Genomic DNA, 26,598 nt, shown 5'->3' on the forward strand with positions numbered 1-26,598 from the left:
TTTTGGGGGTAATTGCCTCCAAATGTTAGGAATTAGGGGCCAAAAAAGGGGCAAAAATCAAGCATTTTTCTAGTTTCATGACAATAACTTGTGTGTAAGTGTATGGATCTTTCTGAAATTGTACTACAAGGTTCCATATCACAAAGGGAAAGCTGGAATTGAGTTTGGGGTAATTGCCCAAAATGTTTAGGAATAAGGGGCCAAAAAAATAAGCATTTTTCTAGTTTCCAGACAATAACTTGTGTTCAAGTGTATGGATCTCTCTGAAATTGTACTGCAAGGTACCATACCTCAAAGGGAAGGCTGGGATTGATTTCCGGGGTAATTGCATCAAATATTTTAGGAATTAGGGGCCAAAAAAGGGGCAAAAAACAAGCATTTTTCTAGTTTCATGACAATAACTTGTGTGTAAGTGTATGGATCTTTCTGAAATTGTACTACAAGGTTCCATATCACAAAGGGAAAACTGGAATTGAGTTTGGGGGTTATTGCCCAAAATGTTTAGGAATAAGGGGCCAAAAATAAGCATTTTTCTAGTTTCCAGACAATAACTTGTGTTCAAGTGAATCTCTGAAATTGTACTGCAAGGTACTATACCACAAAGGAAAGGCTGGGATTGATTTTGGGGGTAATTGCATCAAATATTTTAGGAATTAGGGGCCAAAAAAGGGGCAAAAAACAAGCATTTTTCTAGTTTCATGACAATAACTTGTGTGTAAGTGTATGGATCTTTCTGAAATTGTACTACAAGGTTCCATATCACAAAGGGAAAACTGGAATTGAGTTTGGGGGTAATTGCCCAAAATGTTTAGGAATAAGGGGCCAAAAATAAGCATTTTTCTAGTTTCCAGACAATAACTTGTGTTCAAGTGTATAGATCTCTCTGAAATTGCACTGCAAGGTACTATACCACAAAGGGAAGGCTGGGATTGAGTTTGGGGGTGATGAATCATAAGGGGTTCAAAAAATTTGGGGCGGGGATTTTTTTCTCCTTTTTTTCCTTTTTTTTCCTTTAAAATTTTCCATTTAAAATTGGTTATTTCTGATTTATATATAAAAGCAAATAATACTGATATGGTTTGAATAGGTAAATTAAAATTTTTTAAGTTCTTAGACCACATTCATTCTGTGTCAGAAACCTATGCTGTGTCAAATATTTAATCACAATCCAAATTCAGAGCTGTATCAAGCTTGAATATTGTGTCCATACTTGCCCCACCTGTTCAGGGTTCGACCTCTGCGGTCGTATCAAGCTGCGCCCAGCGGAGCATTTTATTATATTTTATTTCTATTTTTACTTTAAAACATATATCTCCTCAAAATTCTCTAGTCGAGTTTTCACACTTTCTTCCTTCTACGCATCTGTAAAACACAACTTTGCAATTTTCTAAACTTTAATACTAACTTACATACATGATACGTAACTACTTTGTTATTTTTCTTCTTTCATAAAGTAAGAAAATAAGATTAATTATTATATGTGGAAAATTTTATTAGTAATAATATAAGAAATAATTGTAACACTTTTTAAAAAGTTTTCTTTATTTTTGTTTTTTTATAAAAATAAAAAAATGTAAATGTTAACTACAGTCTGAGTGCTCAAAAAAAAAAAAAAAGAAAAAAGAGAGAGTGATAGTACACACAGTGTGTCCAGTCCCTTAAGAGAGACTGATTTTGACGAGTATGGTCAATTTTGGTACGCACTAGAACCAGAGTATACTGAAGAGGAGCTTCAGGAAATGGAAGCTGCAGAAACTTCCTGACATCATGATATCATTAGCAACCCTCGCCAGTTTAACACTGATTGGTGTTCATGTACTAAATATATAGTTATGCCATTATTTTGCGGAATGTCATTGTTGCCACGCATTTACTCTCTTCGATGTTAAGATTGAATTGGGTGAATGTATCTGTGACAATATCGATTTTAGAACAGTTTGTCTGAACCCGGTTGTTCTCGAAACAAGCTTCATAAGTTTTTTGAGGTACAAGCGCCATAGAGGTAGAGCTCCAGACGTACTAACTCACAGGCAAAACAGACTAATGGCTTATTGCAGTTTGTTTGTTGGGTCAGGAAAGGTCAACCACTTGGCAAGAGAAACAGAGTAACTGTACCAGCTTGTGTTGTAAACATTATTAGGAAAGAATTTCCGTCACAACATGGTGTTTACGAAGCCTTCAAAGAATTTGAAAGTGACATGTCAGACTCTGAATAGTTGTAAAATGGACATATATTAGATTTGATTTGATTTCCGAATTTTTATCAAACTGTTTTATGCTAAATATATTCTGTTGTATATTTATAAATATGTCTCCTTCAATCCTTTCATGTTCATATTTAGTTGCATTATACAATATACTTTTGCTTTTGCTCACTGTTGAAGGCCATACTGTGACTTATATAGCTACTAAAGTCCACTTCATTTGGGTAGCTGTCTCATTGGCAAACCTACCAAAACTCCTTATTTTATTCAAATGACTTATCTTATTTTGCGGAAGTTTGGTATTCTAAAGTACAAACTAACTAATGGGTGTCTTGCAATACCGATGTGATAACTTTTTTTCCAGGTCTCTCATCTCTTTCAACGAAAACAAACCTGCACGGTATATTCTGCATTTGTATAATCCGAAGTTTACTAATTGATATTCATATTTCACATGTTAAATGAATGAACAAATATGAAAAATAACATCATTTATTTCGAAATATAACACTGTTTATCTAGAGTGAAAATGAAGCCACAGCTTAATTTGACTTCCAAAAATAGTGAAAGGGGGAGGGGGCAATTCAACATTTTTGTGGAAGGATGAGCAGCTGTGATACTGAACTGTTTCATATATTTTGAATAACACAAATGCATTCCGAATGTTTTACAGAAAATCACAAGACAAAAAGTCAAAGACCTTGATAAATGAAAATTGTTTCCGTTACCATATGTGAGGGTATAAACGGGATGTACTGATTAGAAATAACGGGACCTAAAAATTATAGAAAAGGGAAGAATAGGTGCTGAAAAATAAATACTTGTTAAAATGAAAATAGATAACTTGGGGATTAGGCCTATACCTATTCTTAACAACACTTACATTTTGGCCTATACTATACATATTCTAAACAACTCTTAAATTTTGTTCCCCACATGTTAAAAGTCATGGAGATTTCGGGTCCGACCCTGAACTTCATATGTATTTCTATTTCCAAATTGTCTTAGCTTCTATTTTGTACAACCTGAACAATAATCTGGAAGTTATTCTGTAATTGAGACTGGCAGATATTTTTATTTACATTTTGAAAAAAAAAATAAGCTAAAAGTTAAGTTTGCACTGCAAATTTGGCACGGCGGGAAACAACTTGGAATAACATTTTATCCCTTTATACAAATATGCTATATATTACTATCAGAATCGTGACACACAGTTGTACACAGGATGTATATATCACGGACAGTTTATTTGGTATGGCATATTTCATAAATTTTTTCCTGTGCACACCTGGTTCACTTGCGATCACGCACGCGACTCATGTACCTTGTTCATTGTGTATTAACAAACCTGCCAGGAAGTCAACCGTTAGAATACCCAAATGTGTCACTTTGACACCACCCTGGTAATAATTAAGCCATGCTGATTACCTTAGACAATTTTTTGAACATTGGTCAAGTTAGGAGGAAAATCCAAAATAAACTAAAAATATAAGTTAAAAAAAAGCATTAAAAAAAAATATTTTCAAAAGATCTCAAATCAACACCTTTTTAAAATCTAAATGAGAGCATAACGATATATCTCAGTTTATAATTCCTCCAGAATAAGAATCTGCGGACTTTTTTTTCCTTTATTGAGACTACTATTACATTATAATAGCCTAAGCCCTATATAATACTTGATACTATATCTCAGAGCAAAAATGTAAATTTAACGACGAGCTAAAACCGATGTACGATCTTCTGTCATTTACAGCTCTTAAACCTGACTTAGGCATTGTACGCTGACTATTTCTTATATATATATAAACCCATTGAAACAATTAAGATGTCTTGTAAAGTATTCTAATAAATTTTAGTAAAGCATTACTTGATTTTATGATATTGTCTGTTTTTCATACTTCTTATTTTAATAATCGTAGTGGGAATTATTCTATACCAAAGCACTTGAACATGTTAACAAAAAAAAACTATAGAAATTAAAAAAAAAGTGTTGTTTTATTTCTCCACCAGAGACAAAATTACATAGAAGTTAACAACTGTAGGTTACAATTAATTTTAATAGATTTAAAGCACCTGGCCTTTGAGTTCATACTATTTTGCACAGCCATGTCTTTAGAACGGAGAACAACAGAAAAGCAATAACTATCTCTTAATATAACTGCCAAAGTTATAATTACCATCAAATTTCCTTCGAAACAAGATGTTTCAAAATGGTCCTCACACACAACCTTGTTCTTGGTACATATTGATATTTTATAAAAGTTTAAATGTACAACTTTATATGATGTACATATTATTAACCTAAATAAATCCCATTGGGAGTGACTCTTAGAAAGGGTGAACCTACCCGACAGGTAACAGGTAACTAATAAAGCTTGCTTCTTGTAAGTTTAAGTTGCAGATCCAAGTCTGGTACAATTCTTTCTTTTTTACTGGATCTGGGAAACTATGTAGGCTTTTTCCATTGCTTGGTCGGGTAGAACATCCATAAGCTTGACAAGTCATTTTAACACTGATTAACGATTATGACATGTCATGCTAGGTACTAGGACTTTGTGGTGATTAGATATCACGTGATCATTATATATAATTAGTTTTGAAAGGCTGTCAAAATGGTGATTTGTTGAGAATTGATAGTCGGTTTTAAAAATCAATTAATTCACTTATCTAGATGAATAAACCTTTAATATTTAATATCAAATTTTTTTTTTGCGAATTTTCCCTTTAATATAGTTATTAGGAGGGCCCTCAGGATTATCATACTATACTTGAGTGGCAGTTTTATTACAGGAAAGGGATTATAAAGCAAAAACAAGTGCAAAATGGCGATTAAGAAACCCGATCACAATAAAATGACTGAAATTATTTCTGTAAAAAAATCAAATTTGTCCTACATCCCAATTTTTAGTTTAGGACAAATAGCTTTCAGTTAAGGTCATGTCTGGCAAATATGACTGTTTCCGGACCCTTGGCGCTAGTTAACTAACTTATTAAAAGCTTAATATTTCAGAAGGTAGAAGACCTGAATCCTTCATACTTTGTATGTAGATGCCTTATATTATGAAGTTTCCGTATGTCATATGTCCATTGTCCTTGACCTCATTTTTATGGTTCAGTGACTACTTGAAAAAAAAGTTCAATTTTTTAGTATTCTTAATTTCTCTCTTAATATAAGTAATAGGATAACTATATTTGGTATGTGCGTACCTTGCAAGGTCCTCATGCCTGTCAGACAGTTTTCATTTGACCTCAACCTCATTTCATAGATCAGTGAACAAGGTTAAGTTTTGGTGGTCAAGTCCATATCTCAGATACTTTAAGCAATAGGTCTACTATATTTGGTATATGGAATGATTGTAAGGTGTACATGTCCAACTGGCAGGTGTCATCTGACCTTGACCTCATTTTCATGGTTCAGTGGTTAAAGTTAAGTTTTTGTGTTATGGTCTGTTTTTCTAACACTGTATGCAATAGATCAACTATATTTGGTGTATGGAATGATTGTAAGGTGTATAAGTCTGTCTGGCAATTATCATCTGACCATCACCTCATTTTCATGGTTCATTGGTCAATCTTAAGTTTTCCTGGTTAAGTTTGTTTCTTAAATACTATATGCAATAGGTCAACTATATTTAAAGCATGTAATGATTGTGAGTTGTACATGTCTGTCTGGCAGGTTCATCTGACCTTGACCTCATTTTCATGGTTCATTGATCAATGTTAAGCTTTCCTGGTTAAGTTTGTTTCTTAGATGTGCAATAGGTCAACTATATTTAAAGCATATTTGGTGTATGGAATGATTGTAAAGTATACATGTATTTCCAGTTTGGGTTATCTGACCTTGACCTCATTTTCTTGGATCATGTTAAGTTTATGTGATAGTTATAGTAAAGCTTTATATTTAGGACTATCAACATAATATCAATGGTTAGTAAAGAAGGCGAGACATTTCAGTGGGTGTACTCTTGTTACAGTTAACATTCAGATTTAGTCTGAAGTTAAAGTTTTTCAGTCATCAATTACTTTGTCAAACCTTCATGGAAAATTATGAAATTTGGACAGAAGCTTGTTTATGACAAAAATACAGTATCCAGAGCAAATGTTTGAAAATATTTATTTTCATTTTCCCGCTTTTTACTGATAAATGTACTTAGTTTTTTTACAGTTAACAAGTAGATACAGTCTGGATTTAAAGTTTGTTACACATCAATTACTTTGTCAAACCTTCATAGAGTTTTATGAAACTTTGGCAGATGCTTTTTAATGATTTTAAAAGAGATAATGTCTGAAGCAAACCTTTGAAAATATATTATTTTTATTATTTGTATTTTTCTGATAGATGGACTTCATTTTTTACAGTTAACATTTACAGACAGTCTGGGATTAAACTTTTTTGACATGATAAATTTGTTTACCTTCATGGATTGTTATGAAACTTGCACAGAAGCTAATCTTCTAGAACAAGAAATGGCATCTAAAGAAAGTTTTTTTTTTTTTTTAAATTCTATATTTTACTGATAAATGGACTCACTTTTAAGTCAATATTACACTTTTACGCTGACAGAAGCAATTTCAGGCGAGACACAGGGTTCCGCAGAACCCCTAACAAATTGTATGTATGTGAGTCTATTATGATGAGTTACAGATCAAGTTTAAGTTTGGTTCTGATCCGCTGATTTTTGCCAAAACTACTGTATACAGGGTTTGGACTTTGCAAAATTTTGTGAAAACAACAGTTATATAGACTTTTTTTCCAAACGCCTTCACATATTGAGCTGATTTTTATTATGTGTGTCTACTATGATGAATTACATATCAAGTTTATGTTTGGTTCTCAGCTCCGCTAATAGTTGCTGAAATTATGGGCTTTGGACTTTGAAAATTTTGTGAAAACAAATATGGACTTTTTTTCTAAACGCCTTCACATATTGAGCTGATTTTTATATGTGAGTCTTCTATGATGAGTTACAGATTGAGTTTATGTTTGGTTCTACCCTGCTGATTTATGCCGAAATTACGGGCTTTGGACTTTGAAAATTTCATGAAAATAACATTTATACGGACTTTCATTCTCAAATTTCCACTCCTAAAAATGCCTTCAAGCTTTTTATGCGAGCAGGGCCATTCCTGTCGTTCCAACACATCTAGTTTACTTATATTGTTCCAGATTTATTGTTGGTGTTATACAGAACTACAGATGTTATTGAAAAGTGATCATTATCATTTAGATTGAGAAAGTGTTTGTATAAAACCATTTATGTCTCATTTTAGGGAATTGAAACTGGATAAAAATGCAGAAATAATGTCACTGAAGAATGAATCGGAAAAATTAAAGAAAGCTCTTAATGCGGCAGTAAGTTTGTAGAGAAGGTAGATCATTTTTGTAAGCTTAAATTATGGCCATAAAACCTTATGTATTTAAAAGTACCAGTAGTACTTGAGCATCACTTTTTCTTAGATCTTTCTTCAAATAGCTCTCCCTATTAGTAGAATGATTGGCCATGATGTGTAGTTGATAATATTTTGCTTCCATTTTTTTAGCTCACCGGGCCCATGTGAGCTTATGCCATCAGTTGGCGTCCCTCGTAGTCATCGTCGTCTGTCGTCGTAAACTATTTAAAAAATCTTCTCCTCTGAAACTACTGGGCCAAATACCTTCAAACTTTAACTAAATGTTCCTTAGGGTATCTAGTTTATAAATTGTATCCGTAGTTTTGATCCATCGACAAACATGGCCACCATGGCTAAAAATAGAACATAGGGGTCAAATGCAGTTTTTGGCTTATATCTCAAAAACTAAAGAGTTTAGAGCAAATCTGACCTTGGGTAAAATTGTTCAATTGGTCAAGATCTATCAGCTCTGAAATTTTCAGTTGAATCGAACAACCCATTGTTGGGTTGCTGCCACCGAATTGGTAGTTTTAACAAAATTTTGCAGTTTTTTGTTATTATTTTGAATATTATTATAGATATATATACTCTGTAAGCAGCAATAATGTTCAGCAAAGTAAGATCTACAAAAAAGTTAATATGACCATAATTGTCAATTGACCCCTTAAGGAGTTATTGCCCTTTAAAGACAATTTTACACAATTTGTTCATCAAGTTTGCTAACATTTAAAAATCTTCTCCTCTGAAACTACTGGGCCAATTACCTTCAAACTTTAACTAAATGTTCCTTAGGGTATCTTGTTTATAAATTGTATCCATCAACAAACATGGCCGCTATGGCTAAAAATAGAACATAAGGGTCAAATGCAGTTTTTGGCTTATATCTCAAAAACTAAATCTTTTAGAGCAAATGTGACATGGGGTAAAATTGTTTAATTGGTCAAGATCTATCGGCCCTGAAATTATCAGACGAATCGAACAATCCATTGTTGGGTTACTGCCACCGAACTGGTAGTTTTAACAAAATTATAAGGAGTTATTGCCCTTTAAAGATAATTTTACACAATTTGTTCATCAAGTTTGCTAACATTTAAAAATCTTCTCCTCTGAAATACAGGTGAGCGATTCAGGCTCTTGAGAGCCTCTTGTTTCTCACCTGCGACGAAAATCATAGAAGGCGAGACATAGGTATTGCTTTTCACGCAGCAGGATTTTGTCCCATGATGGGGTTAGTTAGATTTACAGTCGACTACTTTTTCTGCATTAATCAATTAACATTTTATGCATATTATATGAACATAAACAACACAAGTAGTGCCAGACATTAGAATGCTGTTTTACAAAAATGTTCTCCTTTGAAACTACTGGGCCAGATTTAACCAAACTTGGCCACAATCATTATTGGGGTATCTAGTTTAAAAAATTTGTCCGATGACCTCGCCCGCCAACCAAGATGGCCCACATGGCTAAAAATAGAACATAGGGGTAAAACGCAGTTTTTGGCTTATATCTCTGAAACTAAAGCTTTTAGAGCAAATCTGACATGGTTAAAAATGTACATCAGGTTTAGATCTATCTGCCTCAAAATTTTCAGACGAATCAGACAACCGGTTGTTGGGTTGCTGCCCCTGAATTGGTAATTTTAAGGAAATTTTGCAGTTTTTGGTTATTATCTTAAATATTATTATAGATAGAGATAAACTGTAAACAACAATAATGTTCAGCAAAGTAAGATCTACAAATAAGTCAATATGACCAAAATTGTAAATTGACCCCTTAAGGAGTTATTGCCCTTTATAGTCAATTTTTTACAATTTTTTTCGTAAATTTTTGTAATCTTTTACAAAAATCTTCTTCACTTAATCTACTGGGCCAAATAGAATTGAAATTAGCCACAATTTTCAATAGGGTATCTTGATTGAAAAATATATCCGATGACCCTGCCATCCAACCAATATGGCCGTCATGGCTAAAAATAGAACATAGGGATTTACTATAGAAGTCTAGGGAAAATTGTAAAAAAAACAATTTCAAATGGTCACAACTTGAAAACTAATTTAAATAATGATAAGGGGTCTTCAGTAACTATTTTAAGACTAGTTACTAGTGGGATGACCTGCTTTTAATTTAACTACTGGGCCAAATTAAACCAAACTTAGACTCAATCATTATTAGGATATCTAATACTATTTATTATGATTTTAACCTTATTTTATATGATTTCCAAAACCACAGTAGATACAGCTGAGCGACACAGGCTCTTGAGAGCCTCTAGTTTCTTGGAGAAGTCATGTGTTGGTTGTTTGTGTGGTCTAAGGTTCATTAATATGTCAAATATTTTTGGTAATTCCTTGTATCCTTTTTATGTACATGATGTATTCTTTGAAGTTTTTTTGTATATGTAGGTAAAAAAAATATCAAACTTATAAATAATAGATGTACTTTATCTTTTAATAGGATGGAAATGAAAGACTTCAAATCGAAAAAAAATGGCACCAAACATTCCAGGATATGAAAATTATATGTGGAAAAGCAAGATCAGAAAAGGCCAAGAAGCAGCTGAAGAAAGTCTACAAGTCAAGACTTAGGGTAATTTCCATTTTAATTTGTAAATTTATTGGAAAGCATATTTTTTTAATTGATTGTTATGGTTACATCCTGTTGTGAATTTAACTTTGATATTCTATTGATGTGAAGAGATGAAAGACCAAAAGTGAGTGCTTTGTCGCTGAAATCAAGACATATGGATAATGATCGGGTGGCGGCGTTGTTAACTTATTACCCCTGCGAAATGCGTTGCTGGGGACATGGAAATACTGGGCATCCGTCAGTCCTTGCGTCCTTCTGTCTGTCCTGTCTTGCTAGCGCCCTCAGGTGTACTGTTCTTGCCAGATTTTTATGAAACTTATATCATAGGTTTATATCAGCAATGTCTTGGATGAGTTTGAAAAACCAGTGCGGATCAATTATTATACCCCCGCTTTAAAAAAGTGGGGGTATACTGTTTTACCTCTGTCTGTCCTTCCGTTAGTCCATCCGTCAGTCCGTCCGTTCCATGAATATTTTCGTCGCATTTTTCTCAGGAACTACTTGACAAGGATTTCTGAAATTTGGTTTCATGGTTTATATAAGTAAGTTACACCGTGTGATGCGTTTTCAGATTCATCACTCAACAACTTCCTGTTTACCGAACACTTGTATTATTTTACACATGATAGCCAAGTTGAAAATTTTCGTCACATTTTTCTCAGGAACTACTTTACAAGAATTTCTGAAATTTGGTTTCAGGGTTTAAATAAGTCAGCGATACCGTGTGATGCGTTTTCAGATTCATCACTCAACGACTTCCTGTTTACCGAAATATATCGGCGGAGGTATCATCAGTGAGCAGTAGCTCACAGTTTTACTTGTTTTTAAAAGAGTTATGCCCCTTGGAAACATTAATTATGTGGAAAATTGAATCGGTAGCTCTCTCATGTGTACAATTCTTGCCAGATTTTTATGAAACTTATATCATAGGTTTATATTAACAATTTCTTGGACGAGTTCGAAAATCAGTGGCGATCATTTATTTTTGAAAGAGTTATGCCCTTAGAAATATTAATTTTATTGTTTTTATATGCCCATTTACGGGACGTATTCTGGTATACCGTTGTACGTCCGTCTGTCAGTCCGTCTGTCCGTCTGTCCGTCGTCAACATGTCGGACATTAACTCAAAAACGCTTTAACCAATTTGCTTAAAACTTTGGTGAATTATTTATATCTATTGACGTGAGCTCCCTTTTGTTTTTTATAAATTTTAGATTTTACGTTTCCGAGTTATGGGGTTTTATTCATTAAAAAAAGGGGGATTTTCCAGTTTTCGGACAATAACTCAAGAATGCTTTCACCAACTTGCAAGAAATTTTGGTTAATTGTATATATCTATTGACATGAGCTCCCTTGGGATTTTTATAAATTTTAGATTTTACGTTTCCGAGTTATGGGGTTTTATTCATGAAAAAAAGGGGGATTTTCCAGTTTTCGAACAATAACTCAAAAATGCTTTCAGCAGTTCTCATGAAACTTTGATGTTGATATCTATTGATGTAAGCTCCCTTTAGAATTTTATAAATTTTAGATTTTACATTTCCGAATTATGGGGTTTATTCATTAAAAAAGGGGGGATTTTCCAGTTTTCAGACAAAAACTCAAAAATGCTTTCAGCAATTCGTATGAAACTTTGGTGAACTGTTTATATCTATTGATGTAAGCTCCCTTTAGAATTTTATAAATTTTATTGTTTATAGTCTGACAACAGATTTACTAAGTATTACGCAACAGCACAGTGTATTGCACAACAGCAAGAAATCTTTAATTGAATATAAATTCAATTCATATAACCAACTTCAAGTTCTTTGACTACATTTATTCAGAAACCTATAATAGATGTATGTCATATATTTAATTACAATCCTAATTCAGACCTGTATCAAGCTTGAATATTGTGTCCATTTTTGCCCCAACTGTTCAGGGTTAGACCTCTGCTGGCGTATCCAGCTGCGCTCATCGAAGCAGTTTATTAAAACAGTTATGCCCCTTGGAAATATTAATTATATGGAAAAATTGCCTTATGAGCAAGGCTTCCAAAACGGTCATATATTCCGGACAATTGTATAATGTCCGGTAAAAGTCCGGCTGGGCAAAGCATGAAACGGTCATCTACTTTTTAGTTGTCAAGGCTTTCTTGAGAGATGGTCATTTTAGAATAATTCGCGATCTTTTTGACCCAACCTTTTGCCTTTAACAGCCACACATTTCCGGTCATAAAAGTAACATGATGATTAATTACTATCAAAACAACCCCTACTTCAATACTTTCTAATTTTAATCAAGGCTAATTAGTTGTTGGACAGCTGAAATCTACCTGTTCAGGTGACAGGTAAACTATTTCCAGTACCGGACATCGAATAAATTGATCGGTCTATTCAAAGTTAATTTCTTACATTTCAGCGGTTTCTATCTAATTGATTTAGTCCAAAAGATTGAAATTATAAGAAATACGTTTATAAACATGATTTGATGAAAAATTTAAAAAGGTTTTAAATGAAAAATCGTAAGAACTACGTTGTATGAACTAGAACACGTGTGCGCATGTGCGCAGTAGGGAAATTTAATTATGCATCCTACATTTCTTAGAAATGATAAAAATTATCATTGATACTTGTATCTAATGTTCATTTCAAGTATTTTGTTGAAGAAATAACGTGGAAAGAGCTTCTTCACTCAGTCGTGCTTTGTAAACGTATACGGATTTTACGTATCCGTTTCTGGTCCATGTTTTACCATTGTCAGGTCAACATCCGGTATTAGGAAAATGTGATTTTAAAAACGAAATTAAAGTTTTTGACAACGTAATTTAGCACAAATAAAGAGTCTAAGGCAGTCATGAGCACGCTGATGTGCACACTTCGAATTATGCACTGCCAATTTAACAGTTTACGTCCGAACATCAAATTCACATCAAAGTAAAGTTTAATATCGCTTTTTTTTTTTAATCTAATGTCAATCATTGGGATGGCCATCTGATTACCATGATTGCCTTTTGTTACTTAGTCTTAAGGGATTAAAATCCGGATAAGATTAAAAATGTCCGGCTGGCTCAAATATTTTTTGGAAGCCCTGCTTATGAGCGCTTTTATGTGTACAATTCTTGCCAGATGTTTATGAAATTTATATTATAGGTTTATATCATCAATGTTTTTGATGAGTTTGAAAATCAGTGCCGATCAATTATTTTTAAAAGAATTAGCCCCTTGGAAATACTGATTTTATGGAAAATTGCATTGTTAGCACTCTCATGTATACAATTCTTTCCAAATTTTTATGAAATTTATATTATAGGTTTATATCATCAATGTCTCAGACAAATTTGAAAATTGGTACCGATCAATTATTTTCTATTGAGTTATGTCCCTTGGAAATATTGATTAGGCCAAATAAAAGTATATGTGTTATTACATCCTGAAAAAAAATAGGGTTGGTAGATCGGCAATTTTTTTTTGGATTGTCAAAATCCAGAAAAATATCGTGTTCACCGAGTCGGATTCCGGTATTAGACACGTCCCTACTGGAAGTTTGCCATTTTCCATATGTTTGGTTGTTAAATAAACAGATATGTTACGTTTTTAATTAATTTTGTTGCATTCTGTTAAGAATTTGTTGCATTTTAGCCATAGTGGATACTTATAATGGAAATTCATTGACAGAAGTCTGTGAATTTAATTATTTGAATTCACATTCCACAAAATTTAATTAATTAAATTCACATTCCACAAAATGGGATCGTTCGGAAATTATTTTTCAGAAATGGGGAAAAAAGTTCTAGGGTCGGGGGGTTTAAATTAGGGTCTGTCGGGTAACTGGAACCACACATATTCTTTTATTTGGCCTTCTATAGAAAATTACATTGTTAGCGCTCTCATGTATACAATTCTTGCCAGAATTTTATGAAACTTATATCATAGGTTTATATCAGCAATGTCTTTGACACTTTCAAAAATAAGTACTGATCAAATATTTTTAACGAGTTATGCCCCTTGGAAAAATTATTTGTAACTTAAATCGCATTGCATTTGCTCTGAAGCCTTCATTTCTCTAAGATATTTATAAATTATTTAAAAGAACCAAAAAAAAGCACTTTTTTATACGTCGTATATTGGTATGACGTTGGCGTCGTCGTCGTCGTCCGAAGACACATTGGTTTTCGCACAATAACTTTAGTTAAAGTGAACGGATCTCTATGAAATTTTACCATAAGGTTCAATGCCACAAAAGGAAGGTTTGGATTGATTTTGGGGGTTATGGTACCAACAGTTAAGGAATTAGGGGCCAAAAAGGGGCCAAAAATAAGCATTTTTGTAAGTTCCAGACAATAACTTGTGTGTTAGTGTATGGATCTCTCTGATATTGTACCACAAGGTTCCATATCACAAAGGGAATGCTAAGATTGGTTTGGGGTAATTGCCTCAAAATTTTAGGAATTAGGGGCCAAAAAAGGGGCAAAAAACAAGCATTTTTCTAGTTTCATGACAATAACTTGTGTGTAAGTGTATGGATCTTTCTGAAATTGTACTACAAGGTTCCATATCACAAAGGAAAAGCTGGAATTGAGTTTGGGGGTAATTGCCAAAACACTTAGAAAAAGGGGCCAAAAAGGGGCCAAAAATAAGTATTTTTCTAGTTTTCAGACAATATCTTGTGTTCAAGTGTATGGATCTCTCTGAAATTGTACTGCAAGGTACCATACCACAAAGGGAAGGCTGGGATTGATTTTGGGGGTAATTGCCTCAAAATTTTAGGAATTAGGGGCCAAAAAACAAGCATTTTTCTAGTTTCAGGACAATAACTTGTGTGTAAGTGTATGGATCTTTATGAAATTGTACTACAAGGTTCCATATCACAAAGTGAAAGCTGGGTTTGAGTTTGGGGGTAATTGCCCTAAACGTTTAGGAATTTGGGGCAAAAAAGGGGCTAAAAAACAAGCATTTTTCTAGTTTCCTTTTTTTCCTTTTTATTTTTTTTAAAAATTTTCCATTTTAAGTTGGTTATTTTTTATTTATATATAAAAGCAAATAATAATGATATGGTTTGATTTAATCAAAAATTGAAATATTGGGGTTCTTTGATATGCTGAATCTAACCGTGTATTTAGATTCTTAATTTTTGGTCCCGTTTTCAAATTGGTCTACATTAAGGTCCAAAGGGTCCAAAATTAAACTTAGCTTGATTTTAACAAAAATTGAATTCTTGGGGTTCTTTGATATGCTGAATCTAACCGTGTATGTATTTAGATTTTGGATATTGGACCATAATAGGTAAATTAAAAAATTTTAAGTTCTTAGACCACATTCATTCTGTGTCAGAAACCTATGCTGTGTCAAATATTTAATCACAATCCAAATTCAGAGCTGTATCAAGCTTGAATGTTGTGTCCATACTTGCCCCAACTGTTCAGGGTTCGACATCTGTGGTCGTATCAAGCTGCACCCAGCGGAGCATTTTATTTAGTATTGCCCTTGGATAGATATATATGTGCAATGCGGGGGACATTGGAACTCTGTTCTTTTATTACTTTAAATCTTAATATTTCATGGTTCTTTGGTCAATGTTAAGATTTTGTGGTTTAATCTGTTTCTCAGGTACTATTAGTGAAAGGACCACTATATTTGATGTATGGACTGATTGTAATGTGTACATGTCTGTCTGGCATGGTTCATCAGACTGTTATCTCATTTTATAGAACATTGATAATGCTAAGTTTATGTGATACTGGTAGTGAAACCTTCATATAACAGACTTTCAACATGAAATCAATGATAAGTATGCACTCTTGTTTTCAAATTATGTCATAACTCTTATATTCCTGGTTGAAATTACTGAAAAATATATAGGTCACAGACATTATTTTTAGATAACAGAGATTAAAAAATAGAACAGTTTTGAAATTTTTAAAAAATGTAATTTTTTGGGCATTGAAAATATTATTATGGATATAAAGGAATTAAGGGTGTCTAAATGTTCGACGATAGATTTTTCTTAATCTTCTGTAAAAGTCTTGTGGGTCAATGCACTTTTAAATTTTAATATAAAAACTGGGGGTCACAGACCTTGTTTTTTTGTTGAAATGCATTGGAATTAACAAAATTGCAGTTATTTGATAGGGTTTACATGTGGGGAACTTACTTTTTCCTTATTGAGGAAACATTAAACGATAGAATATGTTAAAATTCAACGAAATTGCTTTTCATAGATACTTCTGATATAGCAAATGAAAAGGGGGGAGGGGTAACAGGCCTTATTTTCTTGAAATATCCAAAAAACACAAATTTCCCTATCAAATTCAATATAATTATCTGCCCTTGATTTTAAAGGATTTTTGTCTCGCCATTGATGGAGTCAAAAAGCGAGACATAGGTATGCTGTTTCCAGCGGCAGCGGTGTCAACAATGTATTAGTTTGTGATTAGGTCTAATTTATGGTGAAACACTAGTGGTAGGTCAATGATATTAGGTATGCAGTTGTATTAGCATTGGCACATCTCATATCCATGGAGATTATTTGGCCCTGGCCCCTCAGTCATGGTCTATTGACTTTGAAACTTTTGCTTAGTTTACATGTATTAGTTTGTGATTAGGTCAGTTTATGGGGAACCACTATTGGTAGGTCAATGATATTTGGTATGCAGTTGTATAAGCATTGGCATATCTCATTTCCATGGAGATTTTTTAGCTCTGCCCCCTCAGTTATGGTCTATTGACTTTGAATTTTTTGCTTAGTTTACATGTACTAGTTTGTGATTAGGTCAGTTCAAGGGGAACCATTAGTGGTAGGCCAATGTTAATTGGTATGCAGTTGTATAAGCATTAGCACATATCATTTCCATGGAGAATATTTGGCCCCGCCCCCTCAGTCATGGTCTATTGACTTTGAAACTTTTGCTTAGTTCACATATGTATTAGTTTGTGATTAGATCAGTTTAAGATGAACTGCTAATGTTAAGTCAATGATATTTTGTATGCAAATTTATTGGCATTTGCAAGTCTCGTTTACATGGAGATTATATAGCCCTACCCCCTCATCATGGTTCATTGACTTTGAAACTTTTACATAGTTTACAAGTTAATGTTTGTGTTTAGGTTTGTTTAAAGGGAATGACTTATGATAAGTCAATGGTATTTGGTATGCAGTTTTTTTAGCACTGGCACATGTCATTTCCATGGAGATTGTTTAGCCATGTACCTTCAGTCAAGGTTCATTGACTTTGAATATTTGCATAACTTGCATGTTAAAGTATTGCTATTTTAATTTCAACATTTGCATTATCAAAATTACAAAAAGGTGAGACATATCTCTGTGTTAACAGTTTATTTTTCTGAAAATTTTTAATACACTTAACGTCACTTAATTATTTGATAGTTTATCTTTAAATTTCATGTTTTAGATGTTTCTGGTGTATATTGAATGATACTTGGTAATATATTTTTAATCCAAAATAGTATTTTTGCCCAGAAGGGTTGCTCAGAAAAAGACACCTTAAGTGAAGGTAATTTGATACATTATATAAAGAAAACCAATCAATAAATATTTTTGGCGAATTCCAATACACTAACTTTTGTGAGAATGATACCATCAGCTGGTTGCATCCTCAGAGACTAACAGTCCTGTCATCATCAGCATAAACCCCTCAGAAACCAGGGCTCGACAATAACGCTTGTCCGATTGTCCGGTACCAGAGCAAAAAAAGGTCGGACAAGTAAAAGCCATATCAAGCTTGTCCGACGGGACAAGTTAAATCATTCTGTAGAAAATAAATGCAATCAAACTTTGATGATCAAAGTAATAAACAAAAAACAAGATAAAAACAAATATTAATTTGACATGTTTACTTGCGATCGATAATTCAAAACTGGTTCTTTGTCAGATACTTTATAACAGTTAAAACGCATACTATTCTCGGAAACCAGTCGGAACCAGTGAAGTGCTTTTGGTAACAAGACAGTTCGGCACTGGCACGGAAACGAATTGGCTCCATGTTTAATAGACAGTTCTGTTCGGCACCATAGGAGACATTTCGGGACCAAGACAAACCAGTACCTCGTTTCCCTACCTTATTCTGTTGCTTTATAATCAATATGATAATTTTTTTCAACAAAAATATTTTTAAAATAAAAATGAAGAAACTATTGACCATATGTAGACAAAACAATACTTGATTGCATTTGAATAAGGCGGTGGCTATTTTTGCCTGCTCCGGCAAATTAGCCTCCTTGGTGCTATTTTGCCGGCTCCGGCAAAATAGCTATCTATGTAGAGTTTTGCTATTTTGCCATTCTAATCTCAGATTTTTTATCAGACTACATGAAATAAAAATTTTATTGAAATTATTTATACACAAATCGGATATTTTGGAGCATTTTTCAAAAAGCGTCTAAACAGACTGACGTGATTATATTAGAATGGTTTGTGGGAAAAGAAATAGCAAAGTCAGTTGTTGATGACGATCTGGTGATAGATGATGAACACGTAGAAACTCGCCCTGAAATGGTTTCAAGTTCATGTCTAGACAAACTAGTTAATATAAGATTAATAAAGAAATATTGAACAGAAGATTCATGGAAATCTATCGACAGCATTTATTGTATGAAAGTTGAATTAAATTTACTGTAAATTCAGAAATTATTGCGTGCATTTATTATTGCGATTTTGTCATTTTAGACTAAAATGCGATTTTAAGTTTTGCGATATTTAGAAAAATCCTGTTAAGTTCAAATAAAAAATTTCAAAATGCGAGTTTAAATTATTGCGATTATAACCCTGTCGCATTTTTCGCAATAATAAAAACATCGCAATAATTTCTGAATTTACAGTATATATCTGCAATTTTTGCAAAAGTGATGCAGACGCAAAAGATACAAGTGTTATGTGCAGTTCATGTCTGCAGTGGCAGCATCTTTCTTGTGCATTACTAAAGAATGCACCAAAAGCAAGGCACTGGTTTCGTAACACTTGTAAAATATTTTGAGATGGTTGAATGTTACTTTTAATTTAAAAACTAATAGGATATTTTTATTTAAAGTTTTAATTAGAATGTTGATTTTTTTACATGGGTTTGCATGCTTTGTTTAATGTGTATTACATATATCTTTTTAAATATCAATTTTAATATTTATGCTTTGTTAAAGTGTTTTAAAAAATACATTCTTTTTAGAGACTTCTTATTAAGTTTTGATATGTACGTTTTGTATAAATGTTTTGAAGAAGACATATTTGTATTTTTCTATATTTTTTTCTTTTCTTAACTTATATACATGATATACTGGAAATCTTAATTTAGACTGGCAAAATAGCAAAACTCTATAAAGATCGCTATTTTGCCAGAGCCATCAAAATAGCGCCAAGGAGCCTATTTTGCTGGAGCCGGCAAAATAGCCACTGCTGTTGAATAAACATTTTAATATATTAAAACAAAGCTGATTTTAGTAAGGCATTAATCATAATAATCAATACTTTATCAACATAAAAGACCAGGATATAAACCAAATGAGTGTCAGTCTGAGTATAGACTGAAAGTATCAAAATAATGAGATGTGGTATGATTGCCAATGAGACAACTATCCACCAAAGTTCAAAAGAATTGGATGTAAGCAATAAAATTGTCTATCAAATTGAGAATTACACCATTTTTTTTATAATTGATGAACCATCAGGTGATTTCTTTTTCAAATAATATCTAAAAATTGGCTTTTTGTCTGTTATTACAGTAAATAAATTACTTAAAAAACAGAAGATTAAGGAAAAGGCCAGCAATAAATTCACTGATCATGGCTTCTGCTTTGGACTTTGTCAAGTGCAAATGACAGGCCTACCAGACTGTGCCTCATGTGCAGAGTCTGATGAAACATTGGCATTGATGAAAACTATAATCTAAGTTCTGTAACATGACTAAATTCAGTTGTTCTCGACTCATATTTTTGAAAAGGATATGAAGAGATATAAATCAAATTCTGTTTTATTGTTTTAATTCATTTTGTTCATTGAATCAAATTAAAATGCAAAAAGAGTTAAGGTTAAGATTTTTTTTTTGACAAGTTACAATTCCATTCGGACAAGTAAGTTTTGGTATGTACTTGTCCTATTGGGCAAGTTGAAAAAAGAGTTATTGTAGAGGCCTGAGAAACTAACAGTCCCGTCATCATCAGCATCAACCCCTCAGAGACTAACAGTCCCGTCCTCATTAGCATCAACCCATTAGGAATATATCAGAGTGAAAAGTAGTTGCATGTATTGACATTTTTTTTACCAGGACATGAAAAAGTCTGCAAAGAAAGAATTAGATAAAGATGACGAAAACAATGAAGATGATGAAGACAATGAAGATGATGATGACAGCAATGATGAGTCTGACGATGGTCTAAGAGTTTTCTGTGTCAGTTTAAATGACTACCAGCGTTTAAAGGAAACAAACGAGCCAACAATGGTATGTAAAGTTTTGTTATTGTTATCCCTAGATCTCTTTACAAATATCGCTCCAAAATTTATTGTTATTTAAAAACAAATTTATACAGGGCAAATTAAAATTCTATGTTGCCATCTTGGTTGGTACAGTAGTCCCAAAAAAGCTGTCTAGCCTTAAGAATTGAAAGGTTTGCTTATCCCATACATACAAAACAAATCTTTCCATTTGACTTTTTACCAGTTGCCTTGTCCAAATTTTGGACATACCATTTTAAACAAACTGTGAGTAAAAGTGAAAACTCTGTATTTAGCACATTCAGATATTTAGGTTACAGCCAACTGTTGTTTGATTGCTTTTTCAAAATGAATTTGAATGGTATCTAAAAACAAATATACTGTTTATCTATTTGTTAATGAAATTTTGATAGAAAGTATCTACTAAAGTCATGTTTTGAGGTCAAAACTGTACATGCAGTAATTATACAGTATATGTATATTTATATATAAACAAGTCTAAATTGAAAACAAAGTTCAAACCTATGATTGCGTTGAATAAAAACCGCAATTTTTATACGTGTGCATCCAAAACAAATTTCTTGTTAGAGGGGTCTAAATACAGCACAAACAACATTTTCCAAAAGACTAAAAAAGTGAAAAAGTATATTTTGACAAAAGGCATTTGTCTAACAGGTCGAACAACAAATGTTCTTAAACCCTGCTGACTGCCATTGGCGATGGCCAAATAAACGGATCACAGATGTAACAAATGGATCTTAATTATAAATTTAATACTAAACAGAAAACAATAAACTTGCGGAAAAGATGATTTTTCAAACAAGATATTTAGACCCCTCTAACAAGAAATTTGTTTTGCATGCACACGTATAAAAATTGCGGTTTTTATCCAACGCAATCATAGGTTTGAACGTTGTTTTCAATTTAGACTTGTTTATATTTTTTCGTTTGGGCTTGTTTTATATTTGCCTTCAGGTTTATATGATCCGTTCATCCTATTTTGACTCCTTAAAATTCAAGAGTCTATCCTAAAATGATGTAAATTGTATGGCTTTCCAAATACCGTTTCGATTCCTAAAATCACTGAAGAGACATTAATTGTCGAAATCCGGATATGGTGTACAAAAATCTTTGCACCTTTTGTTTGCGGTATATCATCTTTTCCGCAAGTTTATTGTTTTCTGTTTAGTATTAAATGGCAGTCAGCAGGGTTTAAGAACATTTGTTGTTCGACCTGTTAGTCAAATGCCTTTTGTCAAAATATACTTTTTCACTTTTTTTGGTCTTTTGGAAAATGTTGTTTGTGCTGTATATACATGTTATATATATATACCAATGATAAAATATGTCTCATGTCATTTTCAGTACTCTACTGAACGTGATTAATAGCAAAAACCCTTTGTTTGGTCATCTGTTAAATCAGAGCTCATTAACTATGCTACAATGTATGGTCATGTCACGAACAGTGAATAGACCTTCTTGGAAAGCTAAGGTCATTACATGTAAATACGAAATAAACATGTAGTACAAATAACTTTGATTTCATTCTTCTCTTCGAGTTTAATTCATTTCATTTGCCAGATATGCTCTTTATTTTATCATTTTTGTCGAGCCTTTGACTTTTGTCGAAAAAAGCGAGACATAGCGATCCTACATTCCGTCGTCGGCATTGTTGTCGTCGGCGGCAGCGTCCACAAATATTCACTCTGTGGTTAAAGTTTATGAAATTTTAATAACTTTCTTAAACTATCCTGGATTTCTACCAAACTTGGACAGAAGCTTGTTTATGATCATAAGATAATATTCAAAAGTAAATTTTATAAAAAAAAAAATTCCATTTTTTCCGTATTTTACTTATAAATGGACTTAGTTTTTCTGCCAGGAAACATTACATTCACTCTGTGGTTAAAGTTTTTAAAATTTTAATAACTTTCTTAAACTATCCTGGATTTCTACCAAACTTGGAAAGAAGCTTGTTTATGATCATAAGATAGTATCCAGAAGTAAATTTTGTAAAAAAAATTCCATTTTTTCGGTATTTTACTTATAAATGGACTTAGTTTTTCTGCCAGTTAACATTACATTCACTCTGTGGTTAAAGTTTTTAAAATTTTAACAACTTTCTTAAACTATCCTGGATTTGTACCAAACTTGGACAGAAGCTTGTTTATGATTAAAAGCTAGTATCTAGAAGGAAATTTTGTTAAAATGTTGTTCCATTTTTTCCGTATTTTACTTATAAATGGACTTAGTTTTTCTTCCAGTTAACATTACATACAGTCTGCAGTTAAAGTTTTTAAAACATTTATTAGATTCATAAACTATCCTGGATTTTTACCAAACTTAGACAGAAGCTACTTACAATCAAAAGATAGTATAGAAAGGAATATTTTTATTAATTTTTTTCCTCATTTTTGTTGAGCCTGCGATTAACAGCAAAAGTAGGCGAGACACTGGGTTCCGCGGAACCCTTACGAATTTTCAATAATCAGTAAGTAGAATTTTGAAAAATAAAAAGTATCATATCTAAATCCGTGAGGAATCCTATTCATATTTAATGAGTCATTAGAAGGGGTAATTATAGAACTTGTTGAAGTTTCTATCAAATTTTGAAGTTTTTCCCTGAAAAATGAAGGAATCACTTACCATTAATCTAGTAGTTGGTTCAATGTATGCAATGTAATATTCATACTTGTTTTGCAATTTTTAGCTCACCTGGCCCAGAGGACAACATAGTGCAATGAGCACAGCATTCTATGAAACCTATCTGTGATCATTTCAAGAAATTTTGTTTGTAATTTTTTATTAGCTCACCTGGCCTAAAAGGTTTATCTCATCACTTGGCATCCGTCGTCTGTCGATAACTTTTACAAAAAATTTCTCCTCTGAAACTACTGGGCCCAATTTAACCAAACTTGACCGCAATCATCATTCGGGTATCTAGTTATACCCCAAGCAACAAAGTTGCGGAGGGTATAATGTTTTTGACCCGTCCGTCCATCAGTCCGTCAGTCCTGTTCTTGTCATTGCAACTCCTCTGAAACCACACAACAGAATTTCATGAAACTTTGTAGATAATAAGGACATACTATGTAGATGTGCATATCAACAGGAAATTTTGATTCAATTTTTTTTCTTCTAGAAATTATGCCCCTTTAACTCAGAATTTTGGCCAAAATATACTACTGCAACAGTTTGTCATCGCCACACAGCAGAATTTCATGAAACTTTGTATATAATAAGGACATACTATGTAGAAGTGCATATCTACAGGAAATTACTATTGAATTTTTTTTTCTAGGAGTTATGCCCCTTTGAACTTAGAATTTTGGCCTAAATATACTACTGCAACAGTTTGTAAGCGCAACTCCTCTGAAACCACACAACAGAATTTCATGTAACTTTGTAGTTTAATGAGGACATAATATGTTAATGTGCATATCCACAAGAAAATTTTTATCAGTTGACTTTTGTAGAGTTATGAGTCTTTGAACTTAGGAATCTGGTTAGATTTTGTTTGTCCAGTGACAATGTGGGGGCGTGAAGTATGTGAGTGTGCTCACAAAGGTTCTTTAATTTGAAAAATGTGTCCGATGACCCCACCTGTTTTTTGTGTTTTGGGCAAAAACTAAAGAAAATAGAGAGAAAGTGTAAACAGAAAAATTATCAGCAATACAAGATCAACAAAAAAATAAAGATTTTTGTCATGTGTTCTATTCTAGTCCACAGTGCTGGAGAGAGTCCATTGTTGAAAATGCTCATAGACCTAGGTGAGCGACACAGGCTCTGATGAAACATGTGAAATTACATTCTACAATATTAGACACAAATTATAAAAATTAAGTAACACTTGTAAGTTAGAACGAGTCATAATGATATAATAAGATATATATATTACAATTGATTTAGTTAATTAAAAGCTGCTTCTAACAATTGCCACTTCTGATCTATTTTTGGGATATGATTGCTGTCAAGCAATCTGTAGATTTTTCCAGTGACTCCCTCCAAGACTCTGACGTCAACTATTTTGTGCTTTATATTAAGGTACAACTCAGATTCTTAAGATTGTTCTGTTTTAAAGAGTAAAACAAACAAACAGATTGAATTCAACCAACTTTCCGTTCAATTTTCTTCTCATAATCCTCATGTTTTGATATCTCCCTTTTTTATTTGTGCTTATTTAACAATACGGAAAATCAGTATTAAGCAGTATCTATATGTAGGGTTTTATATATTTAGGACCATATATAGATATAAGAAGATGTGGTATGAGTGCCAATGAGACAACTCTCCATCCAAGTCAAAATTTATAAAAGTAAACCATTATAGGTCAAAGTACGGTCTTCAACACGGAGCCTTGGCTCACACCGAACAGCAAGCTATAAAGGGCCCCAAAAATTACTAGTGTAAAACCATTCAAACGGGAAAACCAACGGTCTAATCTATATAAAAAACGAGAAACACTTATAAACCACATCAACAGACGACAACTACTGAACATCAGATTCCTGACTTAGGACAGGTGCAAACAATTGCAGCAGGTTTAAACGTTTTAATGGTACCAAACCTTCACCCTTATCTGAAACAATAGTGTAACATCACAACATAGAAAGACACACTATAAAATATCAGTTGAAATGGCTTAACTCAATCAAAAGACATATTAACACCAGTGAACATACACTGAACAAATAAATTTGATCTATGATACAATGTAAATACAAAATAAATAAACTAAGGGAAGAATAATTAAAGTAACATGTTATACCGCTGTGAAATGTTAAACAATTTAAGAAAAACAATATGCTTGAACAAAAATATCAGCCATTTGCAATTACTTTAAACACAGGTAAATGAAAATAATTTTGTTGTTAGGTAAACGTGTACAGTTCAAATGGAGAAAGGAAATGTTTTTACAAAATAAATATGCATGTCACAGTAGGAATTCCACTATTTTGTTAAATTGCTAGAGTGGTTCCGAAATAAAACTATTTCCTTCAGACAAGTACTGAAGTGGTGTTATTCCTATTATGTTACCTTTATAAAACTTTGATATTAAACATCCATAAAGAAATGGAGAACCACAATTGACATGTTGTTCTCAATCAAAACATAATTCTAACAGTTTGTTTATGTAATTAAGCACATACATAGTTTTCTTGACCTTGATGGGCATCAGACTAAATGGTTGCTCCGTATTCTCCACTCCATTGATTTACAACTCAAGAGATCCTTTCTGTGTTTTATCTGCCATTTCGGGTTATTGTTGTTGCATTATTCTAAATCATGTTCCAGTGGCAGATTTAGAGGGTTTTCCAGGGGGGCCCGGCCCCCCCCTTTTTTTGGAAAAAATTTGGTTGATTATTTAGGGAATCACTGAAGCATGACTGGGCTTAGGCAGTCAGTGGGGACCCCCTTATGAAAATTTCTGGATCTGCCACTGTGTACAACATTTAACTCGAAAAATGTAGTTAACAGGTAATGGTAGACGTAGAAGTAAAACACCCACTCAGCCCAAATGGAGCCTTCCATATTATCAAAGCTATTACACTTTTTGCTCACTGTTGATCAAATGTTTTTAAAAAAAGTCAAATTCATTTAACATGTTTTGATATGTAAGTAATCATCTGCTTTTATTCCTGTTTTGTTAAAAATCTGAGTAGATCTTACTTATTGGGGTTTTTAACAACCTTGACTGGCTATAAAGTAGAGTAGATCAATAATGAACTCAGCCATTAATAGATTACCATATGGATAGACTATTCCATTCAAGTCGGGGGTATACTTGTGGATAGACTATTCCATTCAAGTCAGGGTTTATATACTTGTGGATAGACTTTTCCATTCAAGTCAGGGTTATACTTGTGGATAGACTTTTCCATTCAAGTCAGGGTTAAAATCTGTTAAAACTTCATGGAATAGAAGACTTGTAATAAGCAATAGACAGTGTCCAAAGCAAAATTTATAGGAAAAAAAATGCATTTGTCTGTG

The 26,598-nt window shown here is 32.9% G+C and overlaps 1 protein-coding gene across 1 annotated transcript in view; it reads left to right on the forward strand.

Moving 5' to 3' along the window:
• LOC127727848 (nuclear GTPase SLIP-GC-like) overlaps nt 1-26,598 on the forward strand; it is a 199,256-nt gene that overhangs the window by 105,850 nt on the left and 66,808 nt on the right. The window contains exons 7-9 of the mRNA XM_052234963.1: nt 7,476-7,557; nt 10,053-10,184; nt 20,441-20,614. Coding sequence (XP_052090923.1) covers nt 7,476-7,557; nt 10,053-10,184; nt 20,441-20,614 — 388 coding nt within the window. The remainder of the gene's footprint in view (nt 1-7,475; nt 7,558-10,052; nt 10,185-20,440; nt 20,615-26,598) is intronic.

This window comes from Mytilus californianus, unplaced genomic scaffold, assembly GCF_021869535.1.
Source record: "Mytilus californianus isolate M0D057914Y unplaced genomic scaffold, xbMytCali1.0.p SCAF_2, whole genome shotgun sequence".
Lineage (NCBI taxonomy): Eukaryota > Metazoa > Mollusca > Bivalvia > Mytilida > Mytilidae > Mytilus > Mytilus californianus.